This window comes from Electrophorus electricus, chromosome 24 (genome assembly GCF_013358815.1).
Source record: "Electrophorus electricus isolate fEleEle1 chromosome 24, fEleEle1.pri, whole genome shotgun sequence".
NCBI classification, from domain to species: Eukaryota; Metazoa; Chordata; class Actinopteri; order Gymnotiformes; family Gymnotidae; genus Electrophorus; species Electrophorus electricus.
This window is the reverse complement of record NC_049558.1, coordinates 2,565,494-2,589,129: the sequence shown is the minus strand read 5'-3', so window position 1 is coordinate 2,589,129 and position 23,636 is coordinate 2,565,494. Positions and strand designations below refer to the sequence as shown.

Sequence of the window (23,636 nt, the reverse complement as noted above, 5' to 3'; positions counted from 1 at the left end):
GTCCCTGCTGGCATGGTCCGCTCGCGGGCACAAACCGGGGATCTCGCCAGCCTCGGCTCCAACACGCTCACTCGGGAGGGTTTTTAAGCAGCAGCTGGCCCCCATGAGGACTATAAATATCCCACTGTGCGTTCCAGCCGCGGGGGGGGGGGGGGGGGGGGGAGACTCGTGCCAGTCGCGGCTGCAGATTACTGTTGATTAAGACGGCACGGCTGGTTGGCCCCACGAGGAGAAGGAGTGGTGGGCACAGCCTGGTGGGAAGGAGGGCGAGATGGGGGGGGGGGGGGGGGGGGGGGGGGGGGGTTGTATGTGCACAGGCATGTGGGGAAGAGGTGGTCCGAGAAGCTGGGATGGTTTCATGGAGAGAAGAGGAGAGTGAGAGTGGGTCAGGACTGAAGTAGCCAAGTGGAGCAGCACGCAAAGGGTCAAACGCGTGACCTCTGCTCCTACTGGGTTTGGGGCGGTTGGCTCTCGTCTGTGCATCGCGCTCAAAAGGCCCCTCTATTCTGCGCACGCCGTTTTTCGCGGACTGGGACATGCTTAATCAAGGGGTTTGTGCTTGTGAGCTGTGAAGTCATGTGCCACCCTGGTTCTCACTTCCTGTTCTGCTAGTGTTTGGCTGTGGGGAAACCTTACAGCATGTTAAAAGGAAAATAAGTGAATTAAGTGTTTTCGTAAGGAGGGCAGTTATGTTGCATGGATGAGCTTGTTCAATTTGAAGTCTTGGGACATACCCCAGAGATATCTTTTGAGGTGACTTTTGAGTCCAAAAGGTCAACAGAGGCAGCCAGACCCTGAGGCCATGGCATTTGATCAGATGTTCAATTCAGAAATCAAGATACAGCTGTGTGAAAAGTTCACTCTGTAAGATCCCAGAGACTTCTTTTATGCTACCCATTTTTCTGGAGGGCATCACTAACATGACTGTTTTATAGATTTTAAAGGATAGTTGAACATTAGAGGTCTGCATACCACCAATAACCTTTAATATTACAAAGGAATGCTTTTCTTTTTTTTTCCCTCCCAGATCAGGTCTCTTGTCCTCAGTAGAGCAGGGACCCAATAAACACCTCACCACAAAGAGATCAGGCTTCCTTTATGTTGCACTCATGTCTGTCCTGTCCTCTCTTCCAGCTATTTTGAATCCCAAAAACCCAAAAGAAGCACCAAAGTCCTTCAGCTTCGATTACTCTTACTGGTCACATACTACGGTAATTCCTGTTTCTCTTTTATTTCTGCCTTCTTTGTCTGTCCTTTTTTCTCTTCATCTCTCTCTCTCTTCCTCTGTGATCCTGTACTGTTTTTTCTGTTGTGCTTGCTCTGTATAAAATGCCCATTTGTGATGATTGAGAGTAATTAATCATCAGCTGATGTCGTGCGTGCGTGCACTCTCCACCCATTTCCCCTGTCCTCCCCTAGCTGGACGACCCAAGCTTCGCGTCCCAGAGCCGCGTGTACAACGACATCGGCAAGGAGATGCTACAGCATGCATTCGAGGGCTACAACGTTTGCATCTTTGCCTACGGCCAGACTGGTGCTGGCAAGTCCTACACCATGATGGGCAAACAGGAGGAAGGGCAGGAAGGCATCATCCCTCAGGTGTGTCTCAGAGCGCCATATGGGACAGGGAGGCATCTCGCTGTCAAGGAATGTCAGCGGAAAGAACCAACAGCAGGCATGAATGAGTCAGGTTTAGCTCCAGAGTCTCTAATCCCAGAGAACTCTTGCCAGAAGACATTAAGGAATTGGCTCTTTTTCTGGCCTTTCCTGCAGCAGCTTGAGTTATTTGTGTGCTTTATCGATCCGTCTCTCCTCACCGCCTAATGCGCCATTTTCACTTCCCTGCTCAGCTCTGCGAAGAACTCTTTGAGAAAATCAACGACAGCACCGACGAAGATCTCTCGTACTCTGTGGAGGTGAGTGGCCTACGTGCGCCCCTTCTCTCCGGATCCTCCCGGTCGCGCGAGGAGGCGCAGGACCGGCCGGGGCACCCACGCTCTGCGGGGTCGGCCTTCCTCGGACGGTCCTGCATGGCTCCGCCCTGCCCTCAGCTGACCCCTCATCTCTCACACGCCTATCATTCAGCAACTACAGAATAATCCGATTTTGTCCGAATGTGTTGCCATGACCTTTAAACCTAAACATACGTGTGCGCGTGTAGGTCGCGTACATGGAGATTTACTGCGAGCGGGTGCGGGACCTGCTCAACCCCAAGAACAAGGGGAACCTGCGTGTGAGGGAGCACCCCTTGCTTGGGCCGTACGTCGAGGATCTGTCCAAGCTGGCCGTGACCTCGTACACGGACATCGCTGACCTCATGGACGCCGGTAACAAGGCCAGGTGAGGGGACTGACGTGGAGGACGCAGAAGCGCCGGCCTGAAAATGACCTCCCTTCAGTTAGGCGCCGCCTTTTGTCCATTTCCCAAACGACATGTGTGGAGGTCCCCTGCAGGGTAGCTGGTACCTTCCGTCTTTGAGAGACCATGTTGATTCCCTCACAGTCACTAAAAGTGAAAGGTGATGTGAGCACTTGGCTGATGGGAGCCATTCGTTTTGTGGCTGGATTGCCAGAGATCCGGAAATTGCATTAGCGGACTGAAAAGGTACTACAGGGGATGCCTTTATACTCAGTAAATATAGCTCTTCTGCAGAGGAAGGTCATGAGTGGTCATGGGACAGCTTAGTTTTGTGTGTGTGTGTGTGTGTGTGTGTGTGTGTGTGTGTGTGTGTGTGCGCGCGTGTGTCTTTTGAAGGAGTGGTACCCACTGCCTGCTCTCAGGGTTTCCTGCTGTAGAGCACCACATAATGCCAATTTCTCCACTGTCTTTCCCCACACTTTGAGAGTCTGGTCGCCCTCCTGCACTCTCTAGTACTTTCCAGGATTACGGTCGGTGACGGTGACCATAATCCTGAATATGCGGCCTGTACGCATCCCCGCTGTGAGCGGGACTGGCCTGTGACTCACACGTGGCCCTCAGAGATTAGCTGCTTTCACTCCTCCAGAAAGCGAGTCCTAGTGATAGGTCAGGAAAGCTCCTCAGCAGGGTACTAGTGTGCAAATGAGTCTGCACAGTGTTCTAGGAAGTGTTCTAGGAACAGCCCATCACGCATGCTTTCTTATTCCATGTTTTACCCACAATTCCTGTCTGCAGGACTGTTGCCGCCACCAACATGAACGAGACCAGTAGCCGCTCCCACGCCGTCTTCACCATCGTCTTCACCCAGAAGAAGCACGACAGCGAGACAGACCTGTCCACGGAGAAGGTCAGAGCAGGGGCCCGTCCCCCTGCGGGGAGAGAGGGTGGGGTCCTCTGCTCTCGTGTGTAGGGCTCATTGTCTGACGGTTTTACGCACAAAAGCATCTCTGTGGCGCCGGCGTGGACAATAGCCTTTGTGCAGCGCGAACGCATTCGATTTTCCTCCCTGGGCTGAACTTGCCGCTCTGTACGGCTGCTCTCAACCCACTGTCCCCTGGGCAGCCAGTGTGAGGCTGAGTGAGCAGAAACTGTGTTCCTGACCCAGATTGCTTGGTCCAGGGATCTGTAGTTCAAGTGCGTCACCGGTACACTCGAACGAGTTCACCGCTCCAGCTGGTGAACCAGTTTAAGCTTTTTAACTACGATGAATGGAAAGATGAACCGTGAATGGGTGGGAGAAACCGAATGAGAAGTTGAGGTCTTTGAGTGGCCAGTTGAGATTTTCTCTGTCCTGTTGGTTCCTGTCTCTGTGCCTCGGGTGTGATGGGGCCTGTGTTGCATCGTGTTGCAGGTCAGCAAAATCAGCCTGGTGGACCTGGCAGGCAGCGAGCGTGCCGACTCGACCGGCGCCAAGGGCACGCGGCTGAAGGTACACACTTGTCCCGCTGCCCTTTACCATGGCAACGCCGCTGCTGGCTGCGCACACACACACACACACACACACACACACACACACACGCACACACAACTGCACATGTAAAAGTGCCTCTAGTCACATTGTGTACTCTGATGCAAAGTGCTACAGCAAAAAAAATCCCTTAGAAACATAATGGCCTCTTCACTTTAGGGGCATTTAGGCCACAGAGCGCAGCTTAGGAATCAAGACGCATTATTTTGCTCCACAGGAGGGTGCGAACATCAACAAGTCCTTGACTACCCTGGGAAAGGTGATCTCTGCGCTGGCTGAGGTGGTGAGTATTACTGCAAAGTCTTGGTACTCTGCTGTGGCCTTCCTGTCTGTCTCTCCTGCCTGTCTTACTGCAGTGCTGTAACACTGAGTGCTGTGTGTGTCTCTCTCTTGCCAATGCTTGCCAACCCAGGATAACTGTACCAGCAAGGTAAAACCCGTGTTCACTGATCCCTTTAGTGAAAGCAAAGACTAGCGATCTGTGCTCTCATTGTTTTAGCTTTTGTTCTCCCCTCCAGCGTATAACCTGTGCCCCACCTCACATTAATGTCCCTTTCATTTTTCAAAACTAACCATTTCCTGACATGATATTGTGGTCATTTCTTCTGTGAGTGTTGATGGATGATCATGTTTTGAAAACAGAGCAAGAAGAAAAAGAAGACAGACTTCATTCCTTACAGGGACTCTGTGTTGACGTGGCTTCTGAGAGAGAATTTAGGTATGTGTAGCCCATTATAGGCCTCAGTCAGATGTTATAATAGTGGTGTTGGCTGTTGTATTGATTTCTACATTTCTTTAACTAGGTGGAAACTCGCGCACAGCTATGGTGGCTGCCCTGAGTCCTGCTGACATTAACTATGATGAGACCCTGAGCACCCTGAGGTTAAAGCTCCACCACCCCTCTGACCACAGACACCCCCCGACCCCATGACCCTGGCCACGCAACTGAAACTCAAATGGTTTTTTAATTATCTTTGTGTGTCTCTCTCTTATAATGTGCGACCTTCATGTGGTCTCTCTCTCTCTCTCCCTCCCTCCCCTACAGGTACGCAGACCGAGCCAAGCAGATCAAGTGCAACGCCGTGATCAACGAGGACCCCAACGCCAAGCTGGTGCGTGAGCTGAAGGACGAGGTGTCTCGTCTAAAGGAGCTGCTCCGAGCCCAGGGCCTCGGTGACATCCTGGACAGTAAGTCGGCGGTGTGGTGTCCACAGGAGACCCCTGCTACGCTAACCCGCCAGCACCACACACCACCGTTCACAATATCCCCAATATCCTCCTCAGGTGTGATCTAGCTCTCGTCCTGCTGTCTTCATACCATTTGCATCTGTGTCTCTAGATCCGAACTCCTTTTATTAAACTGCTTAACAAGGAATGAAACTGTGTAATACACAGACACATACATAGCCAGATATCTGTTGTCTTATATACAGGCAAGATTAATAGTATTTCCAATTTTTGTAGGCCATAAAGCTTTGCAGTACATCCAATCAGATGTGGATTCCTAATAATGAAGTGCGCTAAACGATAACGTGATTTCACGTTTGTGATGTTGGTATCCTGCTTATTTATGAATCAGATCATATATAGACAAATGTCATAGGAATTCAGTAGGGTTGAAATACATTGGATTGAATAACTGGATATGGCCAGGGTCAATTAGAGTGAATTCTGCATGCTAAGGTTTGTCTGGTCCATCACATTCGTATCTTTGGTGTATATTTCTACCTATTGGGTCCAAATTCTCCAACTTCCTTCCTTTTTAAACGTTGACCTCTCACCCTGTCCTGTTCTTCCTGCTTCCCTTCAGTCGAGCCAATGGGGGATGATTACCCTGGAAGTGAAAGCAAATGTGTGTATATGTATAGCCTTCCGTGTGTCCTCCCCCTCCCTCTAGTGCACTCTACCCTCCCTCCTCACTGCTGATGGCTTAAACATCGCTTCTGGCTCTCTGGAAGTGAACCCACTGGCTTTGCATGCCTCTGTTTCTCTTCCTGCCAGAGCTTGAGACCCAAGGAGTTCCAGACAAATTCCGCCTGCCGGGTTTAGGAGGTGGGGCCGGGCGCGGGGCATCTAGCGTGCGGGCTGAACCCTTTGCCCTTGCACTTCTATGGGCTGGGACCCATCTGCACTTAGCCCCCTCACTGACTAGCAACAGGCCCCATTTATTTGTCTCAATGTTTAGCTCATCCCTACCTTCTATGCTGTCCTTTTACGTTGCTCTTTGTTTTTTGTCATTGAAAAGGTTTTTGTGATGTCCTGTACCTGTCCATTACAGGTGACAGTATTCAGATTGCTCCTCAGGTTGCAGCTAGGCACTGCCGGAGGAAAGGTGCATGCTTACTTTCACCTTTGCAGACGTAGAGGTGGAACTGAATGGGTGACCGTGAAGTATTGGCCGTGCTAGCTTACTGTAGCTTTTATCGATCTAGCTGCTCCCTGTCCAGTCGTATTTCCCTCTCCCCTCCAAATGACTCCCCTTCTCGGCTTCCCTGTCCTAGTCTTGGATCCTCTTGCGCACCCTGTGTTCCTCTTTTTAAACAGCTTCAAGAGCATTAAGGGCTACTGATACAGAACTGTGTTATTTTGACATCTGTCTGGGAGTTCTTGATCTGTAGAAAAAGACAGCTACTGCCCCAGCAGTCAAGATGGAGGTTTTAATGCAGCGGAACCGCTCAGTGTACTGCGCGCTTGCTGTTTGGATTGCATGAGTTATTTGCATGGAGCAGACGGAAGCATAACTCTCAGCTGCGCTGTAGCAGCGGGGTCCCAGACGTTTCAGGAGGCTGTCGTTCCTCACACAGTAGAGCCAGCAGAAAGAACAGGCAGCTGAAACCTCTCCTATCCTGAGGCCGAGCTCACTGGTAGAGGTTTCGTCCGGTCATTCTCGGTCACCCCGGGTGCTCTCATGGCTAATTTGTGGAGCTCTGTGGCTTTGCTTTCCAGCAATAAGAGCAAGATGTGTGTGGGTGTGAGACGGAGCCCACAGCGTCCCAGCCTGGAACTACAGCATGTGTATTCGTACAGTCCCTGCCCTGCTCTGACCTCTGGCTCCGAGGCTCCTGTGTAGCCCTTCACCATAAACCCCTCGCTCTCCTGAAATGAAAATGGTTTTCACCCAGGTCTCCAACTTTTTTAATCAAATAAAGATTACAAAATTGAATATCCAATTTGCTTTCAGATACTTGCGCTGGCGTGTGACATCACAGATCTTCAACAATAATTTGATGTAATAAAAGACAAATATAGTCTAGCCTGAAGCAAATGACAAAATCAAACAATTAGTCACACTAATTCAAATTAAATGACATCCTAACAGGTTTTGGCACCCCTGGTGTGAAAACCAACACCTTGTGTATCTGACCATTTGATTGGGTTGTGTTTTGTTTTTATTTTTTAATGTGTATCGTGTGTCTTGCTAGTCTTTCGTCCTCATTGTCCTTTCTCTCTCTCTCTCTCTCTCTCTCTCTCTCTCTCTCTCTCTCTCTCCCCCCCCCTCCCTCTCCCCGTTACCCGTCTCCGTTGTTTTCATGCCCCTTTCCCCTCTTCCCATCTGTCCTCTGTGGGCCCCAGACCTGAAAGACATTCACAACAGTAAACATAGATACTTGCTAGCCTCAGAGAACCAACGGCCTGGCCATCTCTCCACAGCGCCGATGGGCTGCCTGACGGCGTCTCCGTCCTCCAGCTCCCTGTGCAGCCAGGCTGGCCTGCAGTCTGTCTCCAGCATCCAGGAGCGTATCATGTCCACGCCCGGCGGAGAGGAGGCCATCGAGAGGCTCAAGGTACGTTCCCGCACGCTTCTCTCCTGGTCAGAGAGGCATCTGTGCTGACCTCGAAACTCATGTGAGCGACACAAACAGAAGTGCTCAGCCCAGCACCTTGAATCCAAAATCTAGCCCTGGATTTTGTAATAACTGGAAATTATTTTATGTCAAAGTTCTCATCCTAGGAGACTGAAAAGACACTTCTATAACGGATGCCCCTTGTGCAGTGATCTGAAAGTTGTGTGATGATTTTTTTTTTTTTTTTTTTTCCATGACTAGGGTTAGGGTCGGAGAAAGGGTGAGCTTCACTCCCTGGCCTCTGATTTACCCAGCACGCATCCAAAGCTGATCACTGAAATCACCATCTGTCTACTTCATTCTCACAGCCTGTGCCCAAGGGACTGTCGTTCTCCCAATGTTCTGCAACTAATAAATTGCACTTGTTAAGTATGCAAGCTGTGATCTGGTTCACCATGGTAACCTCCCAAATGTTCCCAGGCATTTGTGCTTGCTCGTGTTGTTGATGCAGTGGTGCCAGTTCCGTTCAGGAACAAAGCTCTCCTTAAGCTGTTGTCTAGTGGGGAGCAGCGGCGTTTGGGGGATGACTTATTACAGTTACGTGTTGATAATAGTCATTTAGTGCAATGTACTGGACATGGATATGGCTTCATCCTTTCTCCATTACCAGCAGGTCTTTCTTGGATTTCTCCCTCGCTCACACACACACACACACGGAACTCAAGCTTATCAGGAGCATCTTGCCGTCAGGAGCTATAGTTTCCATGGTTACAGCAGTGGCCAACACTCTTGTTTGTCATCCAGTGACGTCAGCCTCCAATGCACTTCAGAAATCGGATGAAAATAGACCTGCTCTTTGTGACCATTAGGCATTAAAGGCAGGCGTAACACGCTGTTATTTTCTCCCCTTGTTTTATTCTGGGCATATGGACGTGTGTCAGTCCAGCGTCAGTCATGTGGGAGTACGCACGTGAATTGGAAAGATTACAGAAGTGAACTTATCTAACGGTTACTAGTATTTCTGTCCAAAATGACTTATTGTATTGCTGGAGTAGGACTTCTATGTAACCTTCCCATCTTGTGCTGAGCTACTGAGTGTGTTATTTAAATTATTTCATTTACTGCGTTAATAATATTGTTAAAAGCCAAGTAGCATGGTTATTTCACAGTCACCAGAGGTCAAAGGATATTAACCCTTTAGGAAGGATCTAAGGAGGTGTAGTCTGCAGACTTCCTATATTTTTATGCCCGATAATTGATTCTCCTCTCCCTTTCAGCTTGTATCAGTGAGTTACATACAAAGTAGAGAAGCCAGAGAACAGCTGCCTCTGTGCTCCTTAGCTCAGTTTTCTTCTCCTTAGACCAGTGATGCTTCGGTCACGTTGCCGTCACCTTCAGGTAGTGTCCTGGCCGTAGAGTCGTAAAGTACATATGCTGCTCTCGCCATGGTATGGCTGTGAGACTTTAACATGCGGTGGCTGGGCTTTTCTGCAGGGTTAGGGTTACGAACGCAAGCTGCCACAAACATGTGAGCTGACACGCCATTGCACAAACATGAGAAAAATGGATGAAGTGAATCGGTCAGTGGCCTTGTCCATTTAATAAAAGCTGTTTTTATTTTAAAATATGCCTGAAATGCCTGATGCGTGAATGTGCCTTGTTTAAGTTGGAATCAAGTCTGCAGAGTTTCTGGAGTTTTCTCTTTTCTTGGGTTTAATGAGCATATTCTGTTGCAGTCGCTAACTTTCCAGTATTGCAAAGTCTGTTCAGCAGGGCCGTCTGTCTCCAGCCTCTAGCTAAGACTGTTTGCTTCTCACCTGTTTTTGCAGGCTAGTTGAATAATCGCAGGTAGTTTAATTGTGGTGTTTGACCTTTCATCTCTGTCGCTATAGCATCATTCCGCTACGTGTAAAACCTTTTATGATGGAATGTATTCTTTCGCCATAACGGCTCACGATGGCGTGACTAGTGTGACTCTGTCCCCCACTGCAGGAGTCGGAGAAGATCATAGCCGAGCTGAACGAGACCTGGGAAGAGAAGCTGAGGAAGACTGAGGCCATCCGCATGGAGCGGTCAGTACCAGCGTGCCTGGCATGCTAAAACACTTCCTGCCCCTCCCACAGTTCCCGTAAAGACTGTCAATCATGGCTGTGGCGTGCACTCTCTGGTGGCATATGATGCACTAGTCTCTCGCTCTGTTTGATGGGCCTGTTCTGCAGGTTTGATTTTTGGCAGAAATGTGTCTGTTATGCATCGTAGTGTTGTTCTGGGCGGCCGTTCCTGCCTGTTTCCTGTCGCAGGCTGCGTTCCTGACTCATTTGGACTGGTCTGCGTTTTTATGCACGTCTCTCTGTCTCCACAGGGAGGCTCTGCTGGCAGAGATGGGCGTAGCCATTCGCGAGGACGGTGGAACCCTGGGCGTCTTCTCTCCTAAAAAGGTACGTCTGTGACAATCAAGAGGCTGTCGTCGCCGTCTGGCGCAGACGCTCGCTCCAAGCGTGCAGGAATGAGCTCGCTCTTGTTTACTTGCATGTGTGTGAGGTCTATTTTCAAAGGCCTTCCCTTTTTTTCTCTGATTCTTCCAGGTTGTAAAGGTGTTCCCTATATGAATTAACGGTGCATTTTGTCCTAGTCCACGTTAAGCAGTAAAGCTCAATAGAAGGAAAAAGTAGGAATGTTTTTTAAATCGTTTACTTTTTTCTCCTTATTTTTATCTGTATTGACTTGGGTCAAAATAGTTTGACTTAATTTAGAGTAAAAAAAAAAAAGTTCTATAGATACAGGCAGCATTGGTTGTTTGTTTGTTTGTCCCCCCCCTTTATTTTTATTTATTATTTTTTTCAAAAATAATTTCCCTCTGTGTCTGTGTGCATTGTGTGTTTTGTGATGGCATAGTAATCAGTAATTGTGAGAAATCCCATCAGTATAACTATAAAACAGTTCACAGACATCTTTAAGTACACTAACCATGTTGATGGGGTCTAATGTAATCTGAAGGTTCAGTTTTAACACTGCATTGTTGGATCTTAGCTGAATGGGAACATACCCTGGCCTCAGTCGTGATTAGCGTCACCGGATGTTTGCGTGTCGCTGTCATGGCAACCCTTTTAATGCCGTCTCGCTCTACATTCGCTAAAAGCCGCCCAGCTGCGTTTTGCTCACAGGATCTGACTCAGTGAGCACCACTGAACAGAAGATCTGACTGGGAGAAGGTTGGAGGTGCAGGGGGAGGGTGCGCGAGAGTGGTGGATCTGTGTGGTGGCAGATGGGGGTGGCCGAGGTCTCCCTCGGGAAGGCTCTGTCCCTCCTGCAGAAACAGTACAGGCTACACTCACCATTTACACTCGTGTCATTAATTGGCTAATTATCCTTCTTCCCCCTCCTCTATGCATCTCATCCAAACCCGTCTGCTCTTTGGGACTTTGCGTTTCCTTTTTGCTTCGCTTCAGTTTTCATTTCCTCACCATTTCAATTCTTTGTCTGTTTGCTGTCGTTTGAATGCTTGTACTCTCTTTCCCGGTGCCTTTCTTCACTGAGCTGCTGTCTGTCAAACAGCTGTTCGATGACAGGCCTTGCGATCTCTATGCGGACTTTAATGGGGTGTTTTCTCCGAAAAAGGTTGGTGCTGTTGATGTAGACTGGAGATCTGTTGCCATAGATGCTCACAACACAGTGGCTTTGACGTAGCGCCCAGATGCGAGAACCCCCCTTTTCAAGTGTCTCAGTTTGGAAGGATGTTTAGTGAAGCTTTGTTGGAAGCTGTGGCTTGTTTTGGGCAGCTCTGCACATACTGTGGAATCTTCACTGGTCACTGGCAGACTAAACAAACTTTTCTGGACTCATTTGACCTCTGCTTCCCTTATCTCAGACTCCTCACCTTGTTAACCTGAATGAGGATCCTCTCATGTCGGAATGTCTGCTGTACTACATCAAAGACGGACTCACAAGGTAGGAAAGCGTTCCCCCGTGCCCTGTGGCTGTCTCCTAACGCGTTGCGTTCCCACAGCTGTTTTTTGGGGGGGTTTTTTGACGACAGACTGTCAGGCCGGAGGCCAGGTAGCTTTGCCCAGGCTGCCGGGAGCCGGTAACCCGGTGGGGGCCGTTATCCCTGTAGCAGTGTATGATGTGTGCCGTTGCCTCGACAGGGTGGGCCAGGCGGAGGCGGGAAGGAGGCAGGACATCGTCCTGAGTGGAGCGCACATCAGAGAGGAGCACTGCATCTTCTGCAGCGAGAGAAACGAGAACAGAGACGGTGAGGGCGACAACCGCGCTGTTTTGGGGTTTTTTTTTTTCCCCACGCAGAAGATGAGTGACTTGGCATATTAAACGTAGTTATAATATTTAAGATGCTTAAGACCATAATATGATCTTGATGATGGCTATTTCATCAGGATGTCGTCCATGTAATCGCCCCAGACACACAAAGCCTGTTTTAGTTACGTAAGATACTTGAGCAAAGAAAGCAAACAGTGAGGAGGGGTGAGTGGAGAGGTGAGGGGCGTGTGCACGTGCACGTGCGTGACCATCGCACTGCTGTGCCTGCAGTAATCGTTACACTGGTGCCGTGCGAGGGATCGGAGACCTACGTGAACGGCAAGCGTGTGACTGCTGCTGTTCAGCTGCGCTCAGGTGAGCCTCCACTTTCAGTGTTACACTGAACCTGGCGATTCAGAACTGTGATTGAAATGTGACTGAAACATGTTTTTCATTAGACCACTAAGATATGACCTTTTGGTTATGCAAACTTTCTGTTCACAAGCGCTTGTGTAGTGGTAATTAAGCTTAACTGTGCGTGCGTGTGTGCATCTCTCTCTGTGTGTGTCTCTGTGTGCGTGCTTGTGTCTCTCTCTCTCTCTCTGTGTGTGTGTGTGTGTGTGTGTGTGTGTGTGTGTGTGTGTGTGTGTGTGTGTGTGTGTGTGTGTGTGTGTGTGTGTGTGTGTGTGTGTGTGCGCGCGCGTGTTCCCCCTTGCTCATTCTTCAGGCAACCGCATCATCATGGGAAAGAACCACGTGTTCCGTTTTAACCACCCCGAGCAGGCCCGCGCTGAGCGCGAGAAGACCCCGTCGGCCGAGACCCCCGTGGAACCCGTAGACTGGACGTTTGCCCAGCGGGAACTGCTGGAGAAGCAGGGCATCGACATGAAACAGGAGATGGAGAAGAGGTTAGCGCAAGACTGCACGGCGTTAGGCTTATGTGCAGACACCCATGGAACAGACTTCTTATCAATCTGGTCTGTAGAAAGCTAAGCCACCGCATCCGCGTGTCCATAAAACGGGCTGGCAGTCCCTCGAGGGCAAAGTCTGTGGGGTGTAGTGCCTGCTCTGGATTGTTGTCCGAGGGATTATGCAGCGAACAGCGGAAATGAGCTCAGATTCAAGCTGCGATCTCACGAGTGTGTCCTGCACTGTATTATCTTCAGGCTTACTGAGATGGAAATCCTTTATAAGAAGGAGAAAGAAGAAGCTGATCAGCTACTGGAGCAACAGAGACTGGTAAGACCTGCTCTATTTGTCTCTAGAGTTTTGGTGTTATTTCTAGTGAGCTTTTTGGGGGCGGGGGTGTCGTTTTAAACTGCGTCAGGGTGGCTTTGTGAAGGTTGCCTTTGTTTTCCTGTTTTGAGGGCCTTCACTGACGTAAGCGTGCTCCGGGGAGATGTGCTGATCTTTACTGGCCATCAAGTGCACCTTTTTATGTTGTTGGCTAATTGGGAACGTGAACAATATTATGCCCTGGTTTTCCTTGTGCTCTGTCAAGGTCCAGCCAGCACTGATTCTGCACTCTTAGCCCTGATGCCTTGAAACGTGTGTGTGTGTGTGTGTGTGTGTGTGTGTGTGTGTGTGTGTGTGTGTGAGTGAGTGAAACACACTTCTCCCAGTGCATGGCTAAACATCTTTGCATGGAAATGAAATCTTTTGTCTTTGGACTGAAATAGGGAGAGCTGGGGAGGTAAATGAAATTGACCCCCTTCGCTCCAGCCAGGGACCGAAACACAATACCCTCTGATACAGCAAAAATAAGATTTCCGTTAGAGTTCTTTTGCTCATATGATTTCTCGCTTAGATTTGAGAAACGGAATCTTGCAAAACAGCATCATCAGAAGAAAAATGATTTGAATTTTAATAAATAAACAGAATTCGGCTCGATCAAATCAGAACCAAGCTTTTATTTGTCCCTGAATTAGCCGCAGCGGTTTTGTAAAATGACAAAGCACGGCTTTTTAGTTTTGCTTAAATTAACAAAATTGTTTATAAATATCTCTCTCTGTATATTGTATGCTTTAACTCTGTTGCTGCCTTTGCACGGTCTGTGTGTTTTTTGTTTTTTTTTGTTTTTTGTTTTTTTTCCCCCCTTTTTCTAGCATGTTCTGCTAACAGTTTCATTTCCCAGACGTGCCTAGAGCCTGGTGTTCGAGCCCTTAGCCGAGCGGCATGGTTAGCAGGTCAACCTTGAGTCGGCCTTTGATTTGCGGCCATAGATTTCTGTTCATTTGAGTTTGACTTTGTTGGCTCCTCAATGCAGTTGCTGATCTCTCCAATGCATTGTGACAATAACCCAAGATTTCTGCTGTAGTTGATGAAGCCTAGTGACAATGTGGTTTCTCATTGATGTCTGTAACCGATTTGCATTACACATGTCTGAGGGGAGACAGAGGGCATGCTTGAAAAGTTTTCTGTGCAGGGGTCTTAATCAATGATGACAAGTGCTCCAATGCTCTGGTGGTCTCATCAAAACAATTCACATCCACGGGACATGACACCAAGACACGACACACTGCGCTCATAACTCAGATTGCAATTACGTGCTCACCACCTGTCTCTTGTTAGTGCCTTTGCTATCTGGCTACGGTTTTGCACTGCACTCTGCATACCTGACCTGGAAAACAAATGAGAAACTGCATTTTCTCTCGACTAACTTCTTAACTGTAGCGGATGAAATCGATGCTTTTAACTTCCTTCCAGTCTGTCCTTTCTTCTTCTTTTTAAAAATATTTAGTTTTTCTCTTCCTTGACTGACCCTTTTAATTAAAACACACAAGAGTCTTCTAACCCACTACTAGAGCTGTGTCCACCTCAAAATCAACCCTCCACCCAGGACTTCAGTTGGGAGGGATTGGGGGCGGTGTTGGGGATGGCCAAAGCTCCACTGGCTTTTCCTGCATGATTTCTGAAGCATGTTTATCGGGTGCAGCTTTGAAGTGCACAAAAGTGAAGAGGAGACGAGCAGAATGAAACGGCCAACCAGAGCAAGATCCATCTCCCCCCCTCCCCCGCTTTTTTTGTTGACATTTTGATCATGTCATATGATTTTTAATATTGATATGCAACTTGGGAACTCTGTTTACCATTTGTAGTTGCATGAACATTGCAGTGCTGTGTTCAGCGAGTGGGTCTTCGTTCAACTGAACAGACATCTAGAAAATAGTCTGTGTTGGATGTTCCTCTGTGCACTAATTAGTTAATAGCTTCACTATTTATAGTTTGGAAAAACTACACAAATGTTTGTAATCCACAATGTTCATATACATTAGACAAAGTGTCTTTTTTTGTTGTTGTTTTTGTTTTTTTGTATTGTCAAAATATCGAGGCTTTAGTCACTCTGTTTACATAGAATAAACTTCTGTTGAGTGATCTCTGCTTTAATACTGAGCTCATTAACTCACAGCTCATAGCAGTTTCCCATTTTGCATATCATAACTCGTGTCCATTCTTTACAGAAAACATTCCTTTTGATTTGAATCTCTCATTTTAATTTTCCCATTTTGTTCCGCACTTTTTTTCCCCGTTCTTTTTTTTTTTGTTGTTGTTATTTTTGTTCTTTCAAGGATGGAGACTCTGATAGTGGCGATGACTCTGATAAAAGGTCATGCGAGGAGAGCTGGAGACTCATCACCTCCTTGCGGGAGAAGCTTCCTCCCGGCAAACTCCAAACCATAGTCAAAAAGTGTGGCTTACCCAGCAGCGGCAAGCACAGGGAGCCTGTGAAAATGTACCAGATCCCTCAGCGGCGCCGCCTCACCAAAGACTCCAAGTGGGTGACCATCTCTGATCTGAAGATTCAGGCCGTGAAGGAGATCTGCTATGAGGTGGCGCTGAACGACTTCCGCCACACGCGGCAGGAGATCGAGGCCCTGGCCATCGTCAAGATGAAGGAGCTCTGCGCCACGTATGCCAAGAAAGACCCCAATGAGCGCGACTCGTGGCGGGCCGTTGCCCGGGACGTCTGGGACACGGTGGGGGTCGGGGACGAGCGGATCGAGGACGTGATCGGCAACGGGCGGGGCGCGAGCGACATGGACGAGCTTAAGGTGCACATCGACAAGCTGGAGGACATCCTGCAAGAGGTGAAGAAGCAGAACAACACGAAGGACGAGGAGATCCGCGCCCTCCGCAACAAGATGCTGAAGATGGAGCGGGTGCTGCCCATGATCTCCGCCGAGGGCCAGGACAGGGCCGACCCAGGCGGAGCTGCGAGGGAGCGGAGCTCCGACGAGAACAAGGCTCCGCCTGTGAAGCTGGCCGAGGGCGAGCCGGGCGATGGCGACCAGGTGTCCCAGCTGTCAGGCGAGGACGCGTCACTCAGGCGTGGGCACGTGCGCTGGATGCGGCAGGAGCAGGTGCGCCTGAAGAACCTCCAGCAGCAGGAGATCTCCCGGCAGCTCCGCCGGCAGAGCGGGCCGCATCGCTTCATCCCGCCCGAGGACCGCAAGCTGCGCTTCCCGTTCAAGAGCAACCCCAAGCACCGCAACTCCTGGAGCCCGGGCACGCACATCATCATCACCGACGAGCAGGTGATCGAGCTGAAGGTCCCCAAGGAGGCGGTGCAAGAGGAGGGGGGTGCCGAGGAAGAACCCCAGCCCCGGGAGCGACCGGTGGCCCCCGTCCAGGCCGCCGACCCCCTGCAGCCCAGCCCATCGGGGCAGCGCAGGAGCAAAGACCTGGAGCAGGGCCTGAGCCACAGACATAACCAGGGCTGCAGGAGCCAGCCGGCCTACGAGAGAGGCCGCCGCCACTCCTTCAACAGCAGCCAGCAGCCCTCTGGCTCCATGGAGTCCCTGCACTCCTGGGATGGGAAGCAGCCACTGCAGCCGCAGGCCTTTTACCAGCCACGCTACAACCAAAACCAGCCTCATCCTCATCACCATCTTCATCTCCACCCACATCAGCAGCAGCAGCAGCAGCTGATCCCTTCCCAGTCATACCACTACAACACCAATGGCAGCTACAGCTATAACCAGCAGTACAAGCTCAGCCAGCAGCCGAGCCAAAGGGGCAGCTTTCAGACCCCACCCCGCATGCGCAGGCAAATGTCGGCCCCCAATTTGAAATCCGGACGGGAAACTGCAGTGTGAACGGGACGAGATGGGACAGGAGGGGGGGGGAGTGAGGCTTTGTCCTGTGTACTGAAGTATATAGCAGCACCCTTGAGGCACCACAGACTTGCAGAGAAAAATCACAGCATTGGACAGCTTGTCCTCATTGAGTCGGACTGCTGGTCTTTGCAGTATGTAGTTTTGTCCGGTGTTTGCGCAGCATATTTTGATCTCTTTTTATTTTTATTGATATTTGATCCCCTGATGATATCAGCTGAGCTGTACTGGTTGTAACTCTAGCACCAGGACGGCTTTTCTAAAGTTTCCGAGCTACACTGGATCTAAAATGTCTGTTGTACCTCAAGCATTTTATTGGTTTGGTCAGTTTGAGCATCAGGAATCCTTTCTTTCTTGGCTGAGGTGGTGTTTTCTGGAAAAGCTAAATGGTCACCGGGGCTTCGCTCTGTTTAATCAACATCACATCCTCGACACCTCTCAAGTACCTCTAGGGCAATAGTATCTCACTTAACATTGTTCTGCTGAACGTTGAATTCTGAATGACCACTTTCCCAGAGGGCCATTGCATCCAACATATGATAGTGGTTGGACTAAACATCAGCTCAGTAGCTCTATATCTGCAGTACATCTTCTAAACATGACCCATAACATTTCACGAAATGCAGGAATTACTAGGGGTTAGCAGTAAATATTTTAACCTACCTGAGTATGTCCTAGGAACTAGAAGTTCGGAAATGCAGCCAATGATTATCTGGTTTCCCAATTCCAAGGAATTTTGTGATCAGCTACACATGATGAATTCCATTCATTTCATATTTGAGCTAAAGGAAGTTTGAATGTGATGAAGATTTAAAAACAAACAAACCAACCAACCAAAAAAAAACCCCTTGATGTTTTGTGACCTGAAAAGGGGTGACACATTGTGTGTGTTATGAAAAATGCTTCTAAGTGCCTTACTGGGTCAACAGTATGTCATTAACTTTTGTTATTTCTACCTTGCTCTGTTAGCCTTTATGAAAGCTCTGTCACAGAGTCATGAAGCAGTGATTTGTTGATCACAAACAAATGAGGGCATGTGTTTCCCTCTGTTTACTTTTAAAACTGAAAGTGTTTTATTGTGCATCAGCAAGTTAGTCCTTGATGAAGCCTGTCTCCTTTCCTGTAAGGAGTCAACTGTCCAAACGGCCCATTTTAGCAGCACACTCGGAAAAGCTGCGGTGTGGCGGCTCTGAGCCTGCGTCACCTGCGCCCGGCTCCCGCCCTTCCTCTCAGCTGCCAGCCACTCCCCGCACCTCTGGGGGCGGAGGTAATGTTTTAGAATGCTCCGCTGCCCTGTATGCGTAGGCTGCTGGTGCTCCAGAGACCTTAACTGAGCTCTTTGCTGTAGTTCCATCCTCAAACGATGTACGATTTTAGGATCCTGTTTAGTTTTTCGTGTCCTGAAAGTGTGCATAGTTGAGCCCAGAAAGGAACCCCCCCCACACACACACACACCATCACCCCAAACACAGGAGTCACATGTTAACCTGGGACTCATTTTAAACCTCCCAAGGAAGGATGGAGCAATAACTAGGAATTTTTACAAGATTTATAAGATGGGTATATCTTTATCTTCATTTGTCACAAATTTCTCTATATAAGGCGTTTTAAAAGCACAACCCATTTTATCAACTCGTCACTGTTATTACAGAGCCTACAATTCCAGCTTCAATGAGAAGAATCTCATTTTAAAGTTATACGCCAGTGTTTATCCAGACTGCCAAGCCAGTGGGATTTTCTGCCCTAATGCCACCATTGTAATGGCACGTTTGTTCATTCGTGCAGTCCCAGCGTGCGTGTCCAGCCTGGTGGTGTCGCTCGTTCAGCGTTCTGCATCAGCTTGAGTGGCGCTGTGTGTGATGGAGGAAAGGTCCTCCACTTCAGCAGTGTAAGAGTTTAGCGTCGACCGCTTATACTCCAGCTACAGAGTGGGAGAAAAAGGATGGAACTCGCTTGTGCTGTTACTCTTCCTTTTCAGTGTTTTAAACAAACAAGAACCTGCATTTCAGATCCATTAGAAGGGAGGGTTGGATCATTTTTTGCTGTAATACGTGACCATCAGTTGCATGGTTCACCTGTTTGAGGAATGTTCTATGGAGTGTGTATGGTGCTGGCAGCAGCTCCAGCTTGTCCTGAGCAGAGCTGATGAAATTTGTACAAAATTATATGGGCAATGTGTATTATTCTTGTTAAGTATATAAACGTGTGTGGGTGTGTGTGGGTGTGTGTGTTCAAATGCAACAGTGATCTCGAGTGCCTCCAAATGGCCATGTAATGTGTTGCTTTTCAAAGCCTATAACAGCATATGTGCAAACTGTGAACTTTTGTGTTCACTTGATTTATGCTGGTTTTGTTCAGAATAGTTGTGTTAATATTGAATTTCAAACAATGAATGCAATAAAGTTGTGACTGAGTTCAGTGAGCCTTTCTGAAACCCATTCTTCAGCGTTCTTTATTATTGCCGTGCTCTGTGTCTGCATTTGTTTGCTTGCATATTGACATGTCAGTGAATTCCAGATAATGCATAATGTAACTAGTAGTCTGGTGGTGCAAAATAACACCCCTTCCCTACTGGACATTAAAGCAGCCATACAGGTACCTGGTGGTGGTGATGATGATGATTATTATTATTATTTTGTGATAGTATGGTGATGCCTTGATTTAGTGTGTTTCAACTCAGCAGTCATGTTTTGGCCCTGTGAAAAGACCATGTGCTGTTTTGATCCAGTTGGGTGAGCAAGGTGTGTATGTAGTTTCAAAACTGTTTGTTTAAATTTGATCTGTTATCATCCATAATTATGCCTAATGCATGAGATGAAAATATCACTATCAGCAGTTATAGAAATATTGATTATTATGCTTGAGTCACTGGTTTTCATCCGTTTAGTTTCACATATGCAGACACCTGGAATGTCATATTAAGTCCCTGGTTTTGAGACGGAGAGACTAAAGAACCTTCTAAGAGTGGACCACATCACCTTTTTCTCAAATGCTTTGACCCATCACTTTTATATTATAACTATATACATATATATTGATCATTAGTAAAATTAAATCTGCTTGTCTAATATGGTGCCGCTTAAACTCGTCGAGGCATTGACTACACAAAACCTCTGAAGATGTTCTGTGCATCTGGCACCAAGACGCTGGCAGCAGATCCTGTAAGTTGCAGGGTTGGGGCCTCCATTGACTGGTCTTGTTGCTTCAGCACATCCTACAGATGCTCGTTTGGATTGAGGTGGGGAATCTGGAGGCCGAGTCAACACTTTGACTCTTTTGTCTTATATCTCAAACCATTCCTGAACAGTTTTTGCAGTGTGGTAGGGTGCATTATCCTGCTGAAAGAGGCCGATGCCATGAAGGAGCATACTTGGTCTGCAACAATGTTCAGGCAGGTGGTACGTGTACTTGGTACATCCACAATGCCAGGACCCAAGATTTCCCAGCAGAACACTGCCCAAAAGCATCATACTGCCTCCACCAGCTTGCCTTCTTTCCATAATGCATCCTGATACCACCAGGCCACCTTCATCTATTGCTCCATGGTGCAGTTTTGATGTTTGCGAGCCTGTTGTAGATGCTTTTGGCAGTGGTTGTGCGGTCAGTATGGGCACTCTGACCGATCTGCAGCTACGCAGCCCCATCCATACACAGCAAGCTGCAGTGCATTGTGTACTTACACCTTCCTATCAGTGGCAGCATAAACTATTACAGCAGTTTGTGCTCCAGTAGATCTTCTGTGGGATCAAACCACATGGGTCAGCCTTTGCTTTGTAAGCCTGACCATCCATCCATCCATCCATCCATCCATCACAATATGGCCCTTGTCAAAATTGCTCAGATCATCACACTTGCCCATTTTTGCTTCCAACTTTAGGAGCTGACCGTTCATTTGCTGCCTAATATAATCCCCGCCCCCTTTTGACAAGTGCCATTGAGATTATCAGTGTTATTAATTTATCTTGTCAGAAGATTTAATGTTGTGGATGTTCAGTGTATGTGCATTTTATAGTCTGTTATTAAAATTACCCTGTGTTGTTTTGACTGAAATTATTTCTTTTGTTGGGACATGTGCATACCATAATTTATTAAACACACTGGACACACTCTCAGAACACTCCTCTGCAATGTCTGAGATGTTGCTGCCTTTTATGACCAGCAAGAATGATTAACAAGCCATATATTGTGCTGCCCTGATATTATTTTCCTGAAAGTTTGGAAACCAGCCCCACTGGCTCCTGGAAGCTTTTTTTTTTTTTTTTTTTTTGGCATAGGTCTCCTGAAGTAGGAGAAAGTACTACTGAAGAGAAGCTGGTGCAAAAGAACGGAGGTGTCTGTGTGACTATATGCATGAGCTGTGTGTGTGTGTGAGAGAGAGGGAGAGAGAGGGAGAGAGGGAGAGAGGGAGAGAGAGGGAGAGGGAGGGAGAGAGAGGGGGAGAGGGAGGGAGAGAGAGGGAGAGAGAGGGAGAGAGGGAGAAAGTGTCTGTGTGGGAGAGTGATGGGGAAAGAGAGTGTTAGAGAACAGAGCAGCCCTTCAGCTCTGAGTAGAGAAATGAATGTGCTGAGCTCATTGGCTGTTGCCTCATGTGGGATGAGTCCCAAGCAGCAGAGCATCTGTGGACCTCCTCTCCTGGGCCTCCTCCTCATCCAGCATTTGCAACTAGTAAAGGAATGTGGTCAGATCTGTATGCGCAACAGGAAGTCAAGCCCTTTCTCCTCCACATTTGTTGTTGAAGAAAATGCTGTTTCTTTCCTTGTAAAGACCATTGAGTGATCATTAGAGTTTAGTACAGTACACCTCTCTTTCACCTTGCTGTATCTAGTACATCTCTGTTAAGAGCTGGTGTTCAGGGTCTTACTGAGTGGCTCCTTGTAAGAGTGCAGAATTGGTGATGTGATGAGCTTAACTGTGTACATTACTGTACACACTCTGTCTCATATTTTCAGTATGTGAAAACAGAACTTTAGAATTGTTAAGGGTTTTAAAAATCATTTTCGTATTCAGCTGGGTGTTAAGTTCTGCATAACTCTCACTGTGGCGGGTAGGGGCGTGTGTGCGTGCGTGTGCGTGCATGTGTGTGCGTGTGTGTGGGGGCGTGTGTGTGGGGGTGGTAGTGGGGGGCCTCTCCCTCCTGCACACAGGCAGTGTGCTGATGCATTGGCTCTGCTGTCCCCCTGTCCCACTGCTCTGCTGTGCAGGTGTATGAGACCAAGCTCCAGGAGTTGCAGAAACAGGTAGAGACTCGCTCCCTGATCGCAGAAACTCCAGATGAAGAGGAAGAAGAAGAGGAAGTAGATGAAGGTAACATGACCGTCCTCGGTATCGCGGTCGGGAGTGATCTAGTAAGGGCCACCTTGCAGTTAATGGCGTTAGTAGGAGCTCTTGCACCTTCAGCATTTCTAGATAGAGTTAAGTTAAACTAAAATGTACCTAAAATCTCAGTCTCTCTCGTTATCCCTATAAGTCTCTGTCTGTGTGCATGTGTCTCTTGTCCCTATCCCGGCAGTGCCGTGGACGCAGCATGAGTTTGAGCTGGCTCAGTGGGCGTTCAGAAAATGGAGGTACCATCAGTTCACCTCGTTAAGAGACCAGCTGTGGGGAAATGCTGTGTACCTGAAGGAGGCCAACGCCATCAGCGTGGAGCTCAAGAAAAAGGTACATCACTGGCACTGTCGCCTTGTTGACTCGTACCGTGAAAACAGGTGAATGCGTGCCTTTGATCCAGTCGGAAGTAAGTAGTCTGTAAACTTGATTTATCGAGCTACACGGGGCTACGTCCAGACTGGTTCATAAACCCTAGCACTCGATGCCAGGTCCAGTCAGGCGTGGCTCACCCATCCGCAGCCACACCCCTGCTGAGTTACGATCCTGTTACCCGAGTGTCCGTTTCCTGCGGGTGGCTTTGGAAAACTAGGGAGAAGGGCACACTTCTGCCTTCGCTCCTGCGTCCTTTCTCTCGCGCTTTTATTTGCTGTTATTTACATGCGTTCTTTTCCTCAGACCTTTTGAAGTACAGCCTCAAAGCACTTGCTGTGAGGCCCTGAAGTTAAAGCACTTGCAGTCAAGATTTATAACGGTTCTCGTGTCTGCCTTTAGCGGAGAGATTTAAAGTCTCTGCCGACCTCATTGAGGTGCAGTGATTGAGCGTTGCGTTAGTGCCAGGCAACCACAAGAAGCCCGACAGATGTGTGCTGGTTTCATTTTTCCTTCTTGTCCCACCATCGCTCAATGCCTGTTTTCTCTCTCCCTCACACACACACACACACACACACACACACACTCACAAACAGTCACACACTCTCTCTTGCATCCTTTAAGGTCCAGTTCCAGTTCGTGCTTCTGACGGACACGTTGTACTCCCCACTCCCCCCGGAGCTGCTCCCTCCCGAGCCGGAGAAGGAGCGCGAGCCACGGCCTTTTCCCCGGACCGTGGTGGCCGTGGAGGTCCAGGACCTGAAGAATGGAGCCACTCACTACTGGTCCCTGGAGAAGCTCAAGTAAGCACCAGAGCACGGTGCACATGCCTTTTCCGCTCCGGTTTTCGTCTCTGTAATTCCCTGCATTTTAAGTGAACATCCGAAAAATTCAAGCTTA

The 23,636-nt window shown here is 48.4% G+C and overlaps 1 protein-coding gene across 12 annotated transcripts in view; it reads left to right on the top strand.

Moving 5' to 3' along the window:
- kif1b (kinesin family member 1B) overlaps positions 1–23,636 on the top strand; it is a 55,716-nt gene that overhangs the window by 14,428 nt on the left and 17,652 nt on the right. For 2 of the 12 annotated variants that reach the window (XM_027016304.2, XM_027016297.2), the window contains exons 3-25: positions 1,135–1,211; positions 1,420–1,599; positions 1,851–1,916; positions 2,162–2,340; positions 3,154–3,265; positions 3,770–3,847; positions 4,104–4,169; positions 4,299–4,316; positions 4,529–4,604; positions 4,690–4,768; positions 4,932–5,074; positions 5,697–5,738; positions 7,460–7,671; positions 9,664–9,743; positions 10,034–10,109; positions 11,540–11,619; positions 11,817–11,923; positions 12,217–12,300; positions 12,653–12,833; positions 13,092–13,164; positions 22,241–22,343; positions 22,549–22,697; positions 23,361–23,539. In XM_027016304.2, coding sequence (XP_026872105.2) covers positions 1,135–1,211; positions 1,420–1,599; positions 1,851–1,916; positions 2,162–2,340; positions 3,154–3,265; positions 3,770–3,847; positions 4,104–4,169; positions 4,299–4,316; positions 4,529–4,604; positions 4,690–4,768; positions 4,932–5,074; positions 5,697–5,738; positions 7,460–7,671; positions 9,664–9,743; positions 10,034–10,109; positions 11,540–11,619; positions 11,817–11,923; positions 12,217–12,300; positions 12,653–12,833; positions 13,092–13,164; positions 22,241–22,343; positions 22,549–22,697; positions 23,361–23,539 — 2,440 coding nt within the window. Of the gene's footprint in view, positions 1–1,134; positions 1,212–1,419; positions 1,600–1,850; positions 1,917–2,161; positions 2,341–3,153; positions 3,266–3,769; positions 3,848–4,103; positions 4,170–4,298; positions 4,317–4,528; positions 4,605–4,689; positions 4,769–4,931; positions 5,075–5,696; positions 5,739–7,459; positions 7,672–9,663; positions 9,744–10,033; positions 10,110–11,539; positions 11,620–11,816; positions 11,924–12,216; positions 12,301–12,652; positions 12,834–13,091; positions 13,165–15,494; positions 19,474–22,240; positions 22,344–22,548; positions 22,698–23,360; positions 23,540–23,636 lie in introns of those variants that run through there. The other 10 variants (XM_027016307.2, XM_027016302.2, XM_027016305.2 and 7 more) reach the window with 7 other exon arrangements.